The sequence below is a fragment of the Abramis brama genome (assembly GCF_963993115.1).
Source record: "Abramis brama genome assembly, chromosome: 7".
Taxonomy (NCBI): domain Eukaryota; kingdom Metazoa; phylum Chordata; class Actinopteri; order Cypriniformes; family Leuciscidae; genus Abramis; species Abramis brama.
The window spans coordinates 9,947,777-9,965,125 of NC_139969.1; the positions used below are offsets into that span (position 1 = coordinate 9,947,777).

At 38.9% G+C, this 17,349-nt stretch overlaps 1 protein-coding gene across 5 annotated transcripts in view; it reads left to right on the plus strand.

Annotated features, from left to right (window-relative positions):
- Positions 1-258: 258 nt before the first annotated feature.
- Positions 259-17,349, plus strand: part of cadm3 (cell adhesion molecule 3) — a 63,783-nt gene continuing 46,692 nt past the window's right edge. For 4 of the 5 annotated variants that reach the window (XM_084118653.1, XM_084118655.1, XM_084118656.1 and 1 more), the window contains exons 1-2: positions 259-456; positions 1,675-1,865. In XM_084118653.1, coding sequence (XP_083974779.1) covers positions 1,745-1,865 — 121 coding nt within the window. In that variant the 5' untranslated portion in view covers positions 259-456; positions 1,675-1,744. Of the gene's footprint in view, positions 457-1,304; positions 1,586-1,674; positions 1,866-17,349 lie in introns of those variants that run through there. The other variant, XM_084118654.1, reaches the window with a different exon arrangement.

Here is a 17,349-nt window from a genome sequence, read left to right on the forward strand (position 1 = left end):
ATTTTTATTATTAATGAAGTATTCAATATCGTTATTTATTGTTTTAGTAAAAACAAATAAATATAACAATCTATTTCTGACATAAATAATGTTATAAACAACAGCAGTAATAACAATAATAATCTATCTTAGGCAGTATAGTCTAGCCCTGTTATCCAAATGGTGCGGCCAAATCGTATTAAAATACCCACCCCTCCCCCTCCACCCCCCGCGCCTCCCTCCCTTCTTCTCTCTCCCTCCCTTTCTCCGTTCTTTCAGACAGACTGTTTTGCTGCAGTGAACGGTAGCCGTGGAGAGAGGAAAAGGCAAGAAAAACAAGAAGACAGCGGAGGGCGGAACGAGAACCAAGACAGACAGATCCATTGGGACCTTAGCGTGAGCGCCAGCAGGCATAGACGGGTCCAACACTCCAGAACCAAACGGAGCCAACAGGCATCACGAGGAGCGCTTATATCGGTGCGTATTGTAATCTGCCCTCCTTTTGAGCTCACAGACACGCAGGGGTATTATTGTTGTTGGCGTCCTGGCGCTTATACAGATGGGGGGGAGACACCTGTCAGGTTTGTAAATAGGGGAACGCTCGTGCTCTGGAATGCGCCTGCATCCGCGCGCGTCTCTTCTGACTGGCGCACCGGGCAGAAAACCATTCAACGAGCTCGGAGGTGTTAAACTATGAGCAAAGGGAAGGGGGTTGACGTTAAAGCGTGCTTAGGCTTACTGTAAATGCGCCGATGGTTGCTTTGCCCCCTCGCGTTTCCCCTCCCCTCCCAATCGCGAGCTTTAGTATAGCATCTCCTTCTGCATTCAGCTCGGACTGTGTGCACCTGCTACTGGTTTCCGTGGTTCGGTGGGGCGTCCCGGTTGCGCGGATGAGAACGGGACTGGTTCTCAGCGGGAGAGAGAGAGAGAGAGAGAGAGAGAGAGAGAGAGAGAGAGAGAGAGAGAGAGAGAGGAGAAGTGCGAGAAAAGAACCGATCGGCGCGGGTGGCTCCGTTTCGGGTCGCGTGCCCTAGAATTGCAGCAGGTATCATCACCTCGTCCAGTCGCGATGAGGCGAGATTTCGCTGCTTGCGCTGAACACACACACACACACACACACACAGTTTGACAGCCACTGTCCGTCCATGCCTCCCTCTATAGTTGCACAACAATACAGAGCATGTCTGCACGATCGCCCGCCCGATCCGCAAGCAACGCTATGACAGTTGCACAGTTCATAAAAGCTCACTAAGGGAGAGTAATACGCAAACAAACGACCTGGACTATTGTGTGAGCGCGCGCGCGCGGTTGTGGCCACGCTCGCGCTGAATTCTCAACGGGCGACAGGTGCACCTTCCTCTCGCGCGCAGCAGCAGTCAGAGTAGGAGAATAATGAGAGCGGTGTTAAAGGCTACCGGGAGGATTTCAAGAGCAGCACTCTACAAATCTTAATTCTTGTCAGGCATGCACTCACTTTTACGTAGCAGTTGTCGATTCAGAGTCGTTTTCTGGGTTACTGAGTGACGAAGGGAATGTTTTCGATCACTGCGTCACATCACACACAGCGAATGACACGAGACGATTAATGAAAGCACTGGGGCAACGCGTGAGTGAAGTGTGTGTGCTCAGCATCTATGCGACCAATCAGCGCGCTCTGTCTGTTAACGAGTGTGTGTGTGTTGTCCTTTCTTCCAGTCAGCGCTTCGGTGAGCTTCTCCACTTCTCCTGGTCTCAAGAGGACTATTGGGTTTAACGTGCTGGACTGATGAGCGGGATGCGCGTGCGTCAGAGTATGACATTCCCGTCATTCCAGCGAGCCGCTCTTAGGGCTCTCGCGGCCTTGACGATGCTTCTCGCGACCTCCGTTCGGAGCAACTACGTTTTTGGTAAGAAACCCCCCTCTCTGCACTCCCTCTGCTCCTCCCTCTTGTTTTCAGTGTTTTCTGTTTCTGGGAATCACAGAGCCGTTAATAAGCTCGTGGGGCACAGAGGAGCCTCCCCCTCCTCTCAGCTCCAACGGAATTTTCTGCTGTGTTCTGTAATTTTGGGAACAATAGCGCACATACCATCTATCTATCTATCTATCTATCTATCTATCTATCTATCTATCTATCTATCTATCTATCTATCTATCTCAGTCATTTCTCAAGAAGGCTATGTGTACACTTCAAAATAAAGGTTCCAAAAACTGGGTTTTTGCAGCGATGCCATATAGGAGAACCATTTTTGTCTCCTCAAAGAACCTTTCAGTGATTCAGAACCGTTTTCTAAACCAAAAATCTAAATAAACTTTTTCCACTTTAAAGAACCATTTGTGGTTCCATGGATGTTACGTAAAGGTCAATAGATGCCAATAAAGAACCTCTATTTTTAAGAGTGTATACACATTACACAATGCTAGCAGGCAATTTAAATGAAGTTGGATCTTCTTTTTATTATAAAATATTTTCATTATAGTGTTTTAATGAACTTGGAAGGATTGCAGCTTGAAATGTTTGATGCTTTTATTATGAATACACCACAAATAGAGGACAGATCTATCTATCCTCAAGCACATGTGCAGCACATTACACAACTTACTGAGTTGGACTGAATCAGTCTTCTGGCTTGTGTAGGTGTGTGACTATTACATTGATCCTCTATGGAGTTTAGGACTAAACAGCATTCAAATCCTTTTTCATTATAAAGTTTAGTAAGGAATGCAGCTTTTGCTGAAATGTCTGGTTCATTGTCACAGTTTCAGCAGACTGATGAGTGGAGATCATAACTGCTTTTAATTTTTAGTTGGAAGTATAATTGCTACTGCACAAGTATTCATTACACAATCACAATGAGTTGGACCGAATCAGTCTACAGGCTTGTGTAGGTGTATTGTTACTCTCTAGAGTACTCTCTGAACAGATCTCTATCAAATGTCCAACATTTTTAAGTGAAAATATGGATGATTATACATGAGTGATGATTGTGATAAGAGTTTTCCTTTTCATTATGAAGTGTGAACCGGAGATTTGTGTTGAGATGTTGGATTCAGAGAGATTGTGTCATTGTATTTCTTTCTTTCTTTCTTTCTTTCTTTCTTTCTTTCTTTCTTTCTTTCTTTCTTTCTTTCTTTCTTTCTTTCTTTCTATCGATCCTGATCTTATCCTTTCTCTCTCACACACAGACAAACACTTAAACTGTCAGCTGTTTTTGCTGCTCACTGCATTATTCATTATTGTGCTTTTTTTGTGCTTTTGCATATCCACTAACCCTATGCATCCTTAATGTGGATGTGAGCGTATGTGTGAGTGTGTGCAGGCTTTTTGCATATGTAAGAAACTCATACTTTGGTTTACGTGCTGTAGTGGAGCGGGCTGTTTGAGAGGATGCATGGGTTGTTTGATTGGTGCATATATGTATGAGCATGTTGAATGTTGGCTCTGAAGTGGGAAACAGTATGTTTTGCAGGTTTGTGTGTTTTGTATGGTGTGGTCTATGACTGTAAGAGTTACATTAAATTACTTGTGATGCCTGTTCCACCTGCTTTTGAAAAACTTTCCTTCGCTTACATAACCAATCAGTGTTGTGTAAAGTCGCCCACCCATCTTCTATTTCAAATTTATGTTCTTTTGAACTAGTAAGCACTAAGCAGCACAACTGTTTTCAACACTGATAATAATAAGAAATAACCACTGGCTCTGCTCCCTTTTACCTAAACTCATTACTTCAGACTTATGTGCCATCCAGAAACTTGCACTCTGCAAGCAAACGTCGTCTTGTGGTGCCTTCTCAAAGAGGCACAAAATCTCTTTCTCTGACCTTTACCATGACTGTTCCCTGCTGGTGGAATGATCTACCTAACTCAACCCGAGCTGCTGAGTCCGTAGCCATTTTCAAGAAACGGCTGAAGACACATCTTTTTTGGCAGCACTTGATCCAGTAATACTAACATTTTCTCTTCTTTTCTATTTATAAAAAAATTTTAAAAAAATGTTTTGTTTTTTTTACATGTAGGCTACTGCGTTAGATTAAACTGAGAAGGGTCATAGTACTTGCATATTGTTGTCCTACTGTTAGTTTAACTGCTTCTATTGTTCTCACTTGTAAGTTGCTTTGGATAAAAGCGTCTACTAAATGAATAAATGTAAATGAAATGTTTCTTGAGCACCAAATCAGCATATTAGAATGATTTCTGAAGGATCATGTGCCACTGAAGACTAGAGTAATGATGCTGAATATTCTGCTTTGCCATCACAAAAATAAAGTACATTTTAAATAGGACTATTAAAAAAGAAAACATTCACATTACTGCTTTAACTGTATTTTTTATCAAATAAATGCTTGGTTAGCATTAAGAGAAAAAAATCTTAGAGACCCCAAACTTTTGAATGGTGTGTGTGTGTTCACTGTGCATTGAGAACAAATGAAACTCCCCTTAGCTGTTCTAAATCCACTGTAAAACACGGCTTTAGGGGCTTATTGCTTTTATAAAACGGTTACTCCATAAAAATATTCATTTTAATATTTATTTTATTCATAAAATAAAACACCAGCAACAAAAGCTATAACATTATAACACATTTGGACTGGAACTATCCGTTTTATAAAATAAAATAACAAATAGAATTAAAATGAAATTATTATTTTTTTAAAACCTGGAAACTCGACTTTTGAGCTTTTCAAAATTTGCAGACTGTGCTGGTGTTTCTACTGAGTTTAGTGTGTAAATCATATTGTTTACATATTACAAAGGCTGGGTTAATAAAAGTGTATTAAACTGACAATGTATACCTTTCAGCCTTAGTAAACAAAGCTTTCATCTTTCCAACTGTAATTGTATGTATATATGATGGTTATATAGGATGATCAGTAGATCTGCACGATTCTGGATAAATTGAGAATCACTAGATGTTCTGAAAAAATGTTAATTGCAGCACCCTATTAAAAAAAAACATTTAATGAATGAATGATTTAATGACTCACTCATAAAGATTTCACTTGTTTTATTACTGAATAAATCAGCATTTTTTAACAAATCTCTTGAATGAATGATTTAATGACAAGTAGGCTACATTTTTAACAGTCACTTGTCGCAACCTACTGGTGTAACAATGTCATTGATACACTCGTTATTTGAAGCGCCATGTTACTTTCAAAAGGTGATTTACTCTATTTTAATTGCTACTGTAGACATCAGTGTTTATATCCGAACTATACACTTTTATCTCATTACTTCTGTGATAATTTGAATTAAGAAATAATGATCTCAATAATCTCACTCGGAAGGCTGTGTCCTAGTTAGGGTGCATATCTCGGCTGCCACGCCTTCAATCTCTGTCAAAGGACGTCTCGATTTAAAGGATCCTTTGAAGGCAGCCTTCGTTTCATGTACGGTACTTCATTTGGCCTGTTTTGAAGGATGCATCACGTGTATCCTTCAATCACCCAAAATCCTTTGCACATATTCCAATTCACAAAAAAGAATTAGCAGAAAATGATGTGCTTGTCCAATTTCACTACGTAATGCAAGCCAAAAAAATAAAAAGATTTTGGAGATAAAGGTATTTTGTTTTGTTTTGTTGTAAATTAATCACATAATGCTAATGTAAACCACTGGGAGACAACAGATGGTTGTCATTATCTGTACTGCATTAATAAAAAGGAAGTTAATACCGGTGTAAAGGTTTTTAAAATGAAATATTTTTCAACTTATAATTTTAAGTATTAGTATTAGAAACAATGATACAGAAAATTCAGACACCCACGTGATCTTATTCCTAAATGACAATGATTCTGCTATGTCTATCAGTCCTTTTTCAAGTTCAATCACAGCAAACATTAAAAAAAAAAAAGTTTTTAATGTTGTTTATGTCTATGCGGTGTTTTTAATATGCTTTAAGACAAACCATGTTCAAATTCATAAGTCAACACCATTGCTGAGTATTTTCTCCTTAACACTGCTGTCCAAAGACAGTCTCAAAAACACGGTTTGAAATCACTGGTGTTTCTGATTTCACAAACTACCTTGTAACCAATCAGGTCAACGTGTGATTGTCAACGAGTGGATCTCTGAGCTGGTGTGAGTGAGTGGAGGTGGGGCTAATTTGCATATCCATAGAACCACGTATACTAAATGAGGCAAGAGTATAGAGTTACATTCAAGCTATTCTAAGGCATGGAGAATTTTGTTTCAAGGAAAAAACGTTTAAATATGTCATTTTGGTGTGACTCCAGACAAGTCTTCTTGAATGCGTCCCTTTTTAATGTGCCTTGACTAGTGTACAGTCTGACATTAAAGACAACTGAGATCTTACAGTGTGACATGGCTTACAGCGAGGATTATGTTCATACAGTTTAAAGCAACACTATGTATTTTTTCAACCTTCATAATATATTTCCAAGACCCTTGTGATGGTACATCGACTTACAATAGGTTGAATGACACGTCTGCCATAGCCTGACGGGGTCTGTATCGCTTTTACTGGCACTACGTAACTTCGGGGTTTGGGTAGTAACCCGAGCACAAAAAGAACTACAAAATTCGACTGCTTTACGGCATACGGCACTTCCCCCACCACTTCCTCAAATTCGGACGTGAGAGGCCAACCAGCGTTTGTTTTCCGGCTTTCGTGCGTATGTTTTTGTCATGGCCAAAGCAGCAATGGACAAAAAAAAAGTCAGAAGTAAGCCTATGTCTAAACGGTGTGTACAAGTTTGGTAGGGGCTACATTCTTGCAAGTAAATAATAGATGATTAGACGGACAAAATCATCTTTTAGGCTAGCCTATGACTGCAGGCTGATAGTCATGTTTTATTTTTCTGGTGAAAGTGTCTTGCCTCAGGCTATAATGCAAATCGATTTTTCAACTTTGCAGATTCATCTATGGTAGCTTGATATTATAATATTGACGATATATGGCTATTACCTACCACACAAACATTGAATTGAATTAGCATTCTGTAAAACAGTAGCCAATAGGCTACTATAATGACGCTGGCTTGTAAACGTGAGCTACGCGATCTTTTGGCGTTTGAAAAAAATAAAACCCATGAAATTATATTCATATGACATGCTGAAATATATGCCACTGTACCTGGGATGAAGACATTTCACACGCAATGCAGGCAGTCTGCCCAAGGCGTGAGAACTCCTTCTGCAGAGTTCGGGGGTATCGGCTATCAACAAATGCACGTGTATCCCCTGGTGTAACCATGACAGATTTTACGACAATAGTAGAAGACAATACTGTTTCCCAACTGTAGGGGGACCCCGAGAGCAAAAGTTACTTGGGTGTTGCTTTAACAAGCAACAGTCGTAAAGGACAATTATAAATTGTACAGTGTGCATGCGGCTTGAAGTGTGCCATTTGGGACAGGGCCTAAACTGGTCACGCTGTCGTAATTTTGATTTATTCACTGAAAAGAGCCGGCTCAGAAGAGTTAATTGTTTGTGAATCTGCAAAGGACTACACTTAACGCGCTGTGTTTGTTTTCGCGTGTATCCCGTAAAAGACAACTCAATAGAAATACCTTTTTTTTTTTTTTCACGGTACACTGTTACACCTCATTCAATACAGTCTGCAAACCCACATTCACAACTCTGTTAAATATGATTTATTTTGTAACAACGTCATAGGCCCTGTTCCAAATGGCACACTTCATATGCACTTTCGGTCTCGTGGACTTACAATGGCTGCCGCGTGCGTGTGTCTGTTAAGTCCATGGGTAGGGTGTCCCATTTTGTTTAGTAATTTTAGGTTTCAGAAGGGTGCTCGTGAGCACCCCCTTTGCGGTCAATATGCACCCTCGATGTGCACTTCTTTTTCTCGACAGTCAAAGCGCAGTTACGTCACGAAAGTGCGGACTCGTAGGATCACCTCGAGTAATTAGGGTGCCATTTGTCATAGATTATATCTGCGATAATAACGTGGTGCTGTAGTTACTGTTCTTGTCTGTTTCTATTATGAGCTATGGTGTTTGTTATTGCTATTATTAATAACTATTGCTATGTTTTCACATTTGTTCAACTAGGTTATATTATAAGTTGAAAGCTCTACTAAAGCATTAAAAAAGGAAACGATTAGCATGTGTATCATGATATAAGTTAGGCTAATGTATATCATGATATAAGTTTATCAGGTATTCACTCATAATTTCGTGAGTAGACTGTAAGTGTGTGTGAGAGAGTGTTCAGATGTCCATTCATGTTGTCTGGCTACGCATTTGAATTTGGCTGTGTGTGTCAGAGAGACAACTTTTCACTTTGGTCCTCTGGTGTGTGAGGGATATCCAGTTCATCGCTAATGGTCTCTGCAGTATGCATGAGTTCGTGGAGTTTTAACCTCTGTTCTCTGATGTCTGTGTGAGTGTGTGTGCTTGTGTTGCTCATGTGGTCGCTGATGTGTGTGTGTGACTTGTAGGACAGATCACCCGTAGCCTCCGATATGTGTGCTACATCCTCTGTGACATGTTTGCGAGCAGCTCAACATGTGGTGGAAGCATCTGGATATCCTCCATAACCTGCTTGATCAATTCTGAAAGGTCATTTTAAAGAGGACGGCACAGCTCTGGGGCTCATTTTATAGGGCTTAACAACTGTGCATCACAGATTCATCGAAAGAGACACTGCAAGGGAAAATTAGCCTTTTTGTTTGTTTGTTGCGTGGCTGCTGACGGTGTGTTGAAGGATGTTGTTGTGTCCCTCCACTGACCTGAGACATTTTGATGGCTATTTGTGTTGCTAGTGCACATTTGGGCTGAGTGATTTATGCAGTCTTACAGTGTAAAACCTCAGTGATGCTTGCTGACATATGTGCATGTTTGTGAAAGCATGTCAGGATTAAAGTGGTATTATGTGTGTGTGTGTGTGTGTGTGTGTGTGTGTGTGTGTGTGTTGTGTAATCGAATGCCTCTAAGAGATCTTTCGAGTAATGTTCATTATAAATGGTCCTGAACAGAATAGCTACTTAGCATAAATAATGCAGAGTAATGGATCACTAAAAAACTGATTAGTCAGACGACAGGCCACAAATTATTTGCACACTTTGCACACCTTAACCCCTGATGGCTCTTCTCTCACAACACAAGAAAACACCAGAAAGGCCTGCATGTGGAGAAACTACTCATGGGACATTTTATAAGTCATTATTATGGATTTTCTTAAGTGGTTTATAGAAAAAACATTTTTTAATTACTCAAAAGTGAATTTTGTCTCACTTGATTTACTTGTTTAATTTCAAAGAGAGGTAGATTGTTCTTTTTATCCTGTTATTGTTCTTTTGTGTTTCCATTTAGAGACAAATATCATCCTTCTATTGCAATGGTCCCTGTATATGTTCCATTAAAATGAACACACTAGCATTAAAACAAAATGCTTTTAGATAAACAGTGTTTTTTAAATGTAAAGATTATATATTGATTTAAAATGTTCACTAAAATGCTTTTTTCTGTTTAAGCTCTGTTCCAAGACCTTGCATGCAGTTTTTTCCTTCCGTCTCTAAAGGTAGCATCTCAGCTGAAAAGGTGCATTCTTCTCCCAGAAGCAAACATGGAATTATGTTAAAGAATTTGGCCAAAATGAGGTATCTTAGAGGGCAATGAGGCATCACAGATGTAGAAAAGCTTTCACATTTGTGTTGTCATAAAATGTGGTCAAGGTTGGCAACTCGCGTAGATTTGGAAAAACAAAAGCCATGTTATTCAACATATGGACAGACTGCATACCTATAGCTGCTCACTACCATCTACACACCAAAATGGCAAGACATTAAATACATCATGCTCCAATTTGACTAGCTTTACGCAATTCCTGGGAGCCCATGTTTTTAATTCCATTGAAAAACAAAGCTCCCAGGCAATTACAGTGAGCACTTCTGATTCTCTAGATCTATTAATGTCTGCAAGGTCAAAATTATATCATATTTGTATTGCTTGCAAACATTATATAAAAAGTTTTTATAACAGCAAGATCATGGGTAATGCATGAACCAATAATGTCTGCTTGAATGCAGTGTGTTGCTTTGTATAAAAATACCAAATGTGCAAATGTCCTAAATGTTTATGGGAGAAAATAACTCACATGTAATATAGTGGTATGAGGATACAAATGACTAATGCACAAAAAGTATTTTCTTGTTTTTCAATCATGTGGCCATTAGCATTTTTGCCACATTCCCCCTGCTGATTGTTTAGTAGGCTGGTGTTAAAGATGAATAGATAATGAGGAGAAGAAAACAAATTCATATGTTCGGATGTGGCGGCTGACTTCGCGACCGTAATGTCAAATTAATTGAGAGTAAGATGATATAATGTTGTTCTAGTCCAATATTTGCAAAGATTCTCAGAACAGAACCACTGAGTCCCTTTAGTCCTTTCCAATCAAAGCCGTTGCATGCGAAAACCTAAAAAAACGAATCTAGAGACGGCAGCTCTGCTCTGAGGTACGTAATGAATGTGAATTGGCTCTCCTGGCCCAGCACCAAAGTGGCTGTCCTGTTTCAATGTAGACTTGGATAAAGATCAGTGTAATCAGTATACGGCTGTTCAGGGTTTTTATAGACATGCGTGAGATCTGTAGGTGTGTCGAGATTGTGTGTGGCTCTGGATGTGAAATACACCTGCAAACAGAAACAGAAGGAGAGAGAGGGAAATGAAAGTCACCCTTGTCTTGGCGTCGTTTGCATGCCGGAACCCCTGAGTGAGACGCACAAAGTCAGAGAAAGGACATTATTTCCTGTCTACGATCTCTAAAACACTCCACTGACTCCTGGGAAATGTAGTTTCCCGAAGCTTGAAAAAAAATCCTCACTGGTACGAGATGTTATCTGTAAGTTAGAAAGTGATACAATTGAGAGTCTACTCCGAAAGACTGAAGTGGGTGCTGAGGGTGTGTTTTCTCTCTTTTTTGCTGGCTATACATGAACCTTTTTGTGCACTCCAGAAAGTCATCTCGTGTCAAGGGGTTTGAGCAGAGATTGTGTACAAGCAAGAGAAACTTGACCTGTTAGATTAAGGTTAAGTGTTGAGACTTCTGTGAGTTCAAAATGGTTGTGTCTAGAGATGTAAGAGTGGCTATCTGATTGGATTAAACGCACTCTGTCTTCTCATGTTTCCTGTGTAAGCTGGGATAGATAAAGATCTCCTGTAATCAGGACATGAGCGTTTTTCAGGAATATTCAGACATACATATTCATGAGATGATGCAACAAGCTTAGAAATATAGCCTTTGAATCATAAAACAATGCAATTTTAGCTCCTAAAAGCCAGGGTTGTGTTCAAAACTGAATTAATAATGTTTTTTTTTGTTTTTTTTATTCCAGTTTACTTCCTGGATTTGAATTGAATCTGAATTGAGGGAGCATTACTATCAATCTTTTGATTTGCATCTCTATTCGTTCAGTTTAATACATCTGTCTATTATTTAATCCAACTGATCTTAATGGTTAGTCAATAAATCTTTTGATATATCTAGGCTATAGTTTTCTATAGATACAGATTCAATATGAAGTTTCTACTTTGTTTGCAAACCAAATGTAATGAATTCTTTTTACAAGCAATTTATCTCTGATTATAAACACTATGTTGAGATGCATCAGAGAGATGCATCAGAAGAAGGGAGACAGATGGCATCAAATGCAGCATTTTGCAGTACAGGATGTATGCCATGTGATACTGTAAACAGATTACCATGGTAGAGAGTGCCACATTACTGTAACTCATTCTTATAAAGGTCAACTACAGTATAGATTCGGTCACATGGCTCAGTGAGAACATTTATTGTATTGACAGTAAACTCTGTTTTAGCACAGAACCTCATGGCTGTGTCATTACTTCATCACACCTTTTGAAAACACACTGAATAGATACTATTACAAACATTATGGATTATTACATTATGTTAGGTAAGTGTATTTTCTAATGTGGCATCTGTTGCCTGTGTTACTGTAATTGTTTCAGCAACAAGGGTGATTTGAAACATGCATCTTGCATTGTTTGCTATGAAATGAATTGATTGTTAAAAGTACTAAGTTGAAAGAAGATCATACTGTTGTGTTTTGGTGATTAAACCAAATGTTCTCATTACATCTTACAATAATCTTGTGTTTGAAACAATGATTATGTGGACTGAAAATGTGTATAACTGAATGAAAGCATGAGATCAGGTTTTGAAAGAATGACTAGCTGTGTTACAAGTGTGATCTTTTTTTCGATTTTTGTACTAAGAGTTTTAAAATTTGTACACCTTGCTTGTGAAAATAGTACCAAAGCGAAAAAAAAAAAAAACTAACTGTCATTTTTATCTGGAAAAGCAACATTTATAATTTGGAATGACAAATCTTAATCTTAAAGGGGTCATATAATGTCATTTTTGTACAAGCTAATATGATTCTTTAGGGTCTAAATTAAAAGTTTGTAATATACTTTCATTAAAAATTCTCATTAGTATTGTAAGAAAACACTCATTTTACCTGGTCAAAAACAGCTCTGTTTTCAGCACGCCGTTTCAGTGCATGTGTCTTTAAATGATAATGAGCTTTGCTCACCCCACCCCTCTGTTCTGTGCGTACACCGTTTAAAATAATAATACAAAAACCATAACGCGTTGTTCATTATAAACGTGGGATTATGAATTATATTGAGAACGTCGTACATAGAAAACATGCCATAATGTACCCTGAGTGTAAAAATAGCCACATTCATCGTGAAGCGTGCAAGCTATTTGCAAAGATTAATATAAAGGTCAATAAAACGTTACACTCACTTGTTCTTCTGGAGGTTCAGCAGGAACACGAATAGTTGGTACTGATCCTTTTTTCTGGAGCAGCTTCTTAGCAAAAACAGCTTTATACTGTCCCTCGTTTGTAAAGCAGTCTCGAGTCTGGTGAAATGATTCGCGCAAACATGACAGCATTGACGTTGATCGTGGGGAATATTCCCTTCGAAAACAAACTCAGCCACTGCGTCTTCAGCTGTACGGATTTAGAAACATCATCAATATGACTGCTGTGTTCGTTATTACACCCAAGAACAGAACACCACAATCGTTAGACGCCATTCTGCTCAGCACTCCAGCTATCAACAATGAACGCGCCGGTCGGCGCGTGCTATGATTGACAGCTCGCTCACGAGGGCGGGTCTGTGTTTGAAACGCTGCTGTCAATCAGCCATCGTGGGAGGGGCGTCGATATTGTGACGTCACAATATCGAACAGCTTGATTTGAGACCGGAGGAAACATATAAGAAGATTAAAAAAAAAACACTGGATGGATTTTTATCATTTTATGATGGTTGTGTACAGGCACTGCCAACACACATTTCAGTACAATCAACTTGTAAAAGTGCATGTACCATTATATGACCCCTTTAAAAATGTAAAAATGCTCTGGAAGTCTAAATGTTTTAAAGGATAGATGGAAGGATGGATGGATTGATTTGATTTGATAGATATTTTAGATAGATTTGATTGATAGATATAATTCTGTATGAAGTTTATATATTTCATTATATTTAATAAATTAACTTTTGTGGACTAGGGTAGAAGAACACTTCATTTCACAGAATGCATTACCTGTGTGGAATTTCTTTGAAGTGCAAATCAGTAAATTCATCTTCCTGTCATTCTAATTCAGATTTACAATTCACCTTCCTGTGGAGTGTGGCCAGTTTAATTCATGTCCCAACTCATGGATTGACAGGCTAGGCAACCTCTTAAATTTTGTAGGGAAGTATGGAATATATGGGATGCAGCCAAAATCATAGAAGTCATTTGATTCAGTAAGAAAAGATTGTCCTTGGATTGTCGCTCTATTGGATTTGAAGCCCTGGATTTGAAGTTCAATGTATAAGTCGTAAACATGTGTTCTGCAGAGGGGTTTGAATTGTCTCAGTACATTATATGCATGCACAGTCGGCGGATAATTCCTTATTGCTAATTTGTTATCTTCCATCTAAACTCTAATAACTGTAGGCTGATGCAGTGGAGCCCTAGATTCATCAGCATACAATATGTTTACTCTGTCATGAGGCTGAGCTCCAAAAGCTCTTAAAACAGATGCTATCTGCATTACAGGGCTGTAGGATGAGAGCTGATTTCTTGGGAATAAAGTAATGCCAAACCATGAATCACCCTGTGGCGTACTTGTTTTGCAAAATGCAATAGCCTGTCCTCAACCACCAGTTCATTGCTTGAGAAAACACACATCTGGGAAAGGAAAATTAAAAAAATGAAAAGCATTCCAAGGATTCTATAAACTTGCATCACATTTCCGTTCGTACTGCTGTTACTGAATGGAATGACTGTCATGGATTTACTGAAACAGAGATTCACAATAACTGAAAGTTTAAATGGATTCACATTTTTCCAGATTTATTTCTGAGCTTAATTATTTATATAATCTAAAAATATCTAAAAGCAATCCGATCAAAGAGATCCCAGTGCCACACATTCCCAGATAAACATCACAATGCTCTACTCAAAGCAGTTTGGCCCACTTTATGTGGGTATTTTTATCCAGCCGACATCGCCCGTGATATATTTTTCATGAATAAAAACATGGACTTGGTTCTCTCCAGTCTGCACCATGTCAAAATTGTGCAGCAAGCTAAAGGGGCCCCGTAGCGGGCTTCAAAGGTTCTGCGGGACCGTGCTCGGGTCCGCAGGAATGAGAGCTGTGTCCATTCGAACGGAGGAAAGCATTTCCAATTAGCCGGTTGGCAGTTGGATCACACTTCCTGCTTTCAGGAGTGCCCTGGGGCTGTGTTTACCACTGCAAAGCTCCCTGGGAAATGCGATCTGTTTGAAAGTGCTGGTGTGTTTGCTTCCTTACCTCAGCGTAACATGCGGCTGTGGCTTGATTGAGCGGCTTGGCTCCTCCAGATGTGGCCAATAATGATGAGAGATTAAGCAATGGGCGGTAATGCTGGCCAATCATTAATGTGGATGAGATTTAGAGGCGGGAGAGCTGTGTGTAAGTGCCAGTGGCTCACTTAACTCAGAGGACAGATTTGTTGCTGGCATCTTTTCTAATGTCGCTGATTCTTTCTCGCGCTCTTGCGCTCTCTTTCTCTCGCTCTCTCACACACCCTCTGGGTATTTGTAGTACATTTCCTCTCTCTCTCTCTCTTTTTGTTGCCAGCATCTTCCTGTTGAAATGTAAGTCTGTGGAGTAGAAGGCCTGGGAAGAGAGAGAGAGAGAGAGAGAGAGAGAGAGAAGCAGGGAACCCTGTCAGTTCCATAGACTGTTATCTTATGAATCATGTTTTCAGGAAGTGCTTTCCAGCTTCTCTGACAGTAAGATGCATCACAGGCTCTTAAGCAGAGGTCATTCTCCCCCTAGGAAATGATCCACAATCATTGATAATATGATCTGTCGACAAACCACAGATGAGCTGGTAAATTTGTTTATGCTGTCTATGATCCTGCGGCTCACTGTTCTGCTGTGATGACTATGATTAGTGAAGTTATCATTAAAGCGATCTACTGAGTATTTGCTGTAACAATCAGCCTATTCTCTGCCGCTTCCATCTTATTTTAATGAACTTTTCATCACTTTAACAAGCACCTCACGTTCTGCTCCTTTTTAAAGTGAAATTAAATTTTTCAAAGAATAGGTAAGGATCTTGGCTCCGCTGTATATCCTCAGTGTGCATGTGGGAAGGAATATCTTTAGAAAACAGAGGTTGCGCCCTCTCCTCCATTACCAAGCCATACTTCTGTTTCTCTCCAATTATCTCCCATTAGAAAAGCTATTCAAAGTTCCTTGGATGATTTCCGAGCATATATTTAGTGGATTAACCTTTGCATGATATGTGTTACTACAACATTTTAAAAACAACGTTAGTTTTGTTTCAACCAGTGCAGTGCTTATTTGATCTAACATTAGGTTACTACAACTACAAGTTCAGCTGCTTGGCAATATCAGTATGAAATATATTATTTACTATTATTTATGTAATAATACAAATTCATTCAGTTACAGTCAATGCAGCCATAAACAGTAATATTGTGAAATGTTATTAATTATTACAATTACAAATAACTGATTTATTTTATTATGTATTTTAAAGGTACACTATGTAACAAAACTGCATGCATTTTGTGGAAGAACATTGTTTTGGCTGTGTTTCGGCTCTGAGTGACTGTGCGGATGATTATGGTTATCCTACTGCTCGTAAAACATTCACTAATAGACTTAAAAGATATAACCAGTTTAGATGGAAAGGATCTCAAGCTGACTAGCTGAAGACATTACAGTAGCTAAACCCACTGAACACAGCTAAACAGCACTACAACAATGAAATGGCCCTTCACAACAGATAATGCTTTACAATGAACTCTGTCAGAGAGCTATGGCAATTTATCTGTTCAATAAAATACCTCACTCACCTTTTAAGTAATAAAAATGCCATCTCCGTATTGCTTTTACAACATTTCAAATCACTCAGTTCTCGCCATCTCCAAAAAGCCAAGCCGATGTTGACTCTCGTTTTATTACGAGCTCTATCGCGTTCTCTTTTCGCCAGCACTCTCCTGTTCTGTGTTCTTTTTAAAACGGTGATTCCCTGGAGGTTCGAGATTTAGCGCTCTCCATGTCAACATTTCTTGCTCGTTGTGACAACACACAAACTATTTACAACAATGATGAGACACACATTGGCGAGTGACATATGTATGCAATGTCCTGCGAAAACCATCCTGTCAGGTCTACAATATTAACACTTGTAATAGGCTTACCAAAGTGAATCAGGGTAAAACAAAAACACGTTTTGGAAGAAGGATTTATGATGTATTGACTTAATAATATGGTTAATTTTGAACAATAAAACAGTGTAATTTATTCCTGTGATGCAAAGCTGAATTTTCGGCATCATTACTCCAGTCTTCAGTGTCACATGATCCTTCAGAAATCATTCTAATATGCTGATTCGGTGCTCAAGAAACATTTCTACACTGATAAAAATGATTTTGTGGTAAAGTAAATACTACAGAAAAAAACAATGTAATTTACATGAAAAAGTTAGTTCAGGCAAGAGTTTAAAAAAATTAAGTAAATTCTATATTAGTACTCAATTCAAGCGTGTAGAAATGAAAGCGTAAATATCAACGTTATAAAATTAAGTACAATTACTCAACTTTTCTGATACTGGTGTTCCCATCATGCACTGGGCCTTGAATAATTAATGAGGTTGATTTTTCACTGTTTTCCAGCTGTATTTACACTGTTTCATCATTGCTTTTGTTGTTAGGATTAGTAACGTGCCATTTTGTGACATTTGGAGTACATTTTCTAATCAAAATGACACATTCAAACACAAAAACAATCCATCAAATGTTACCGTCATTGTGTATTGTCTACCAAGTATTGAGGTCTCTGCGTTTTCATAATTCTTAAC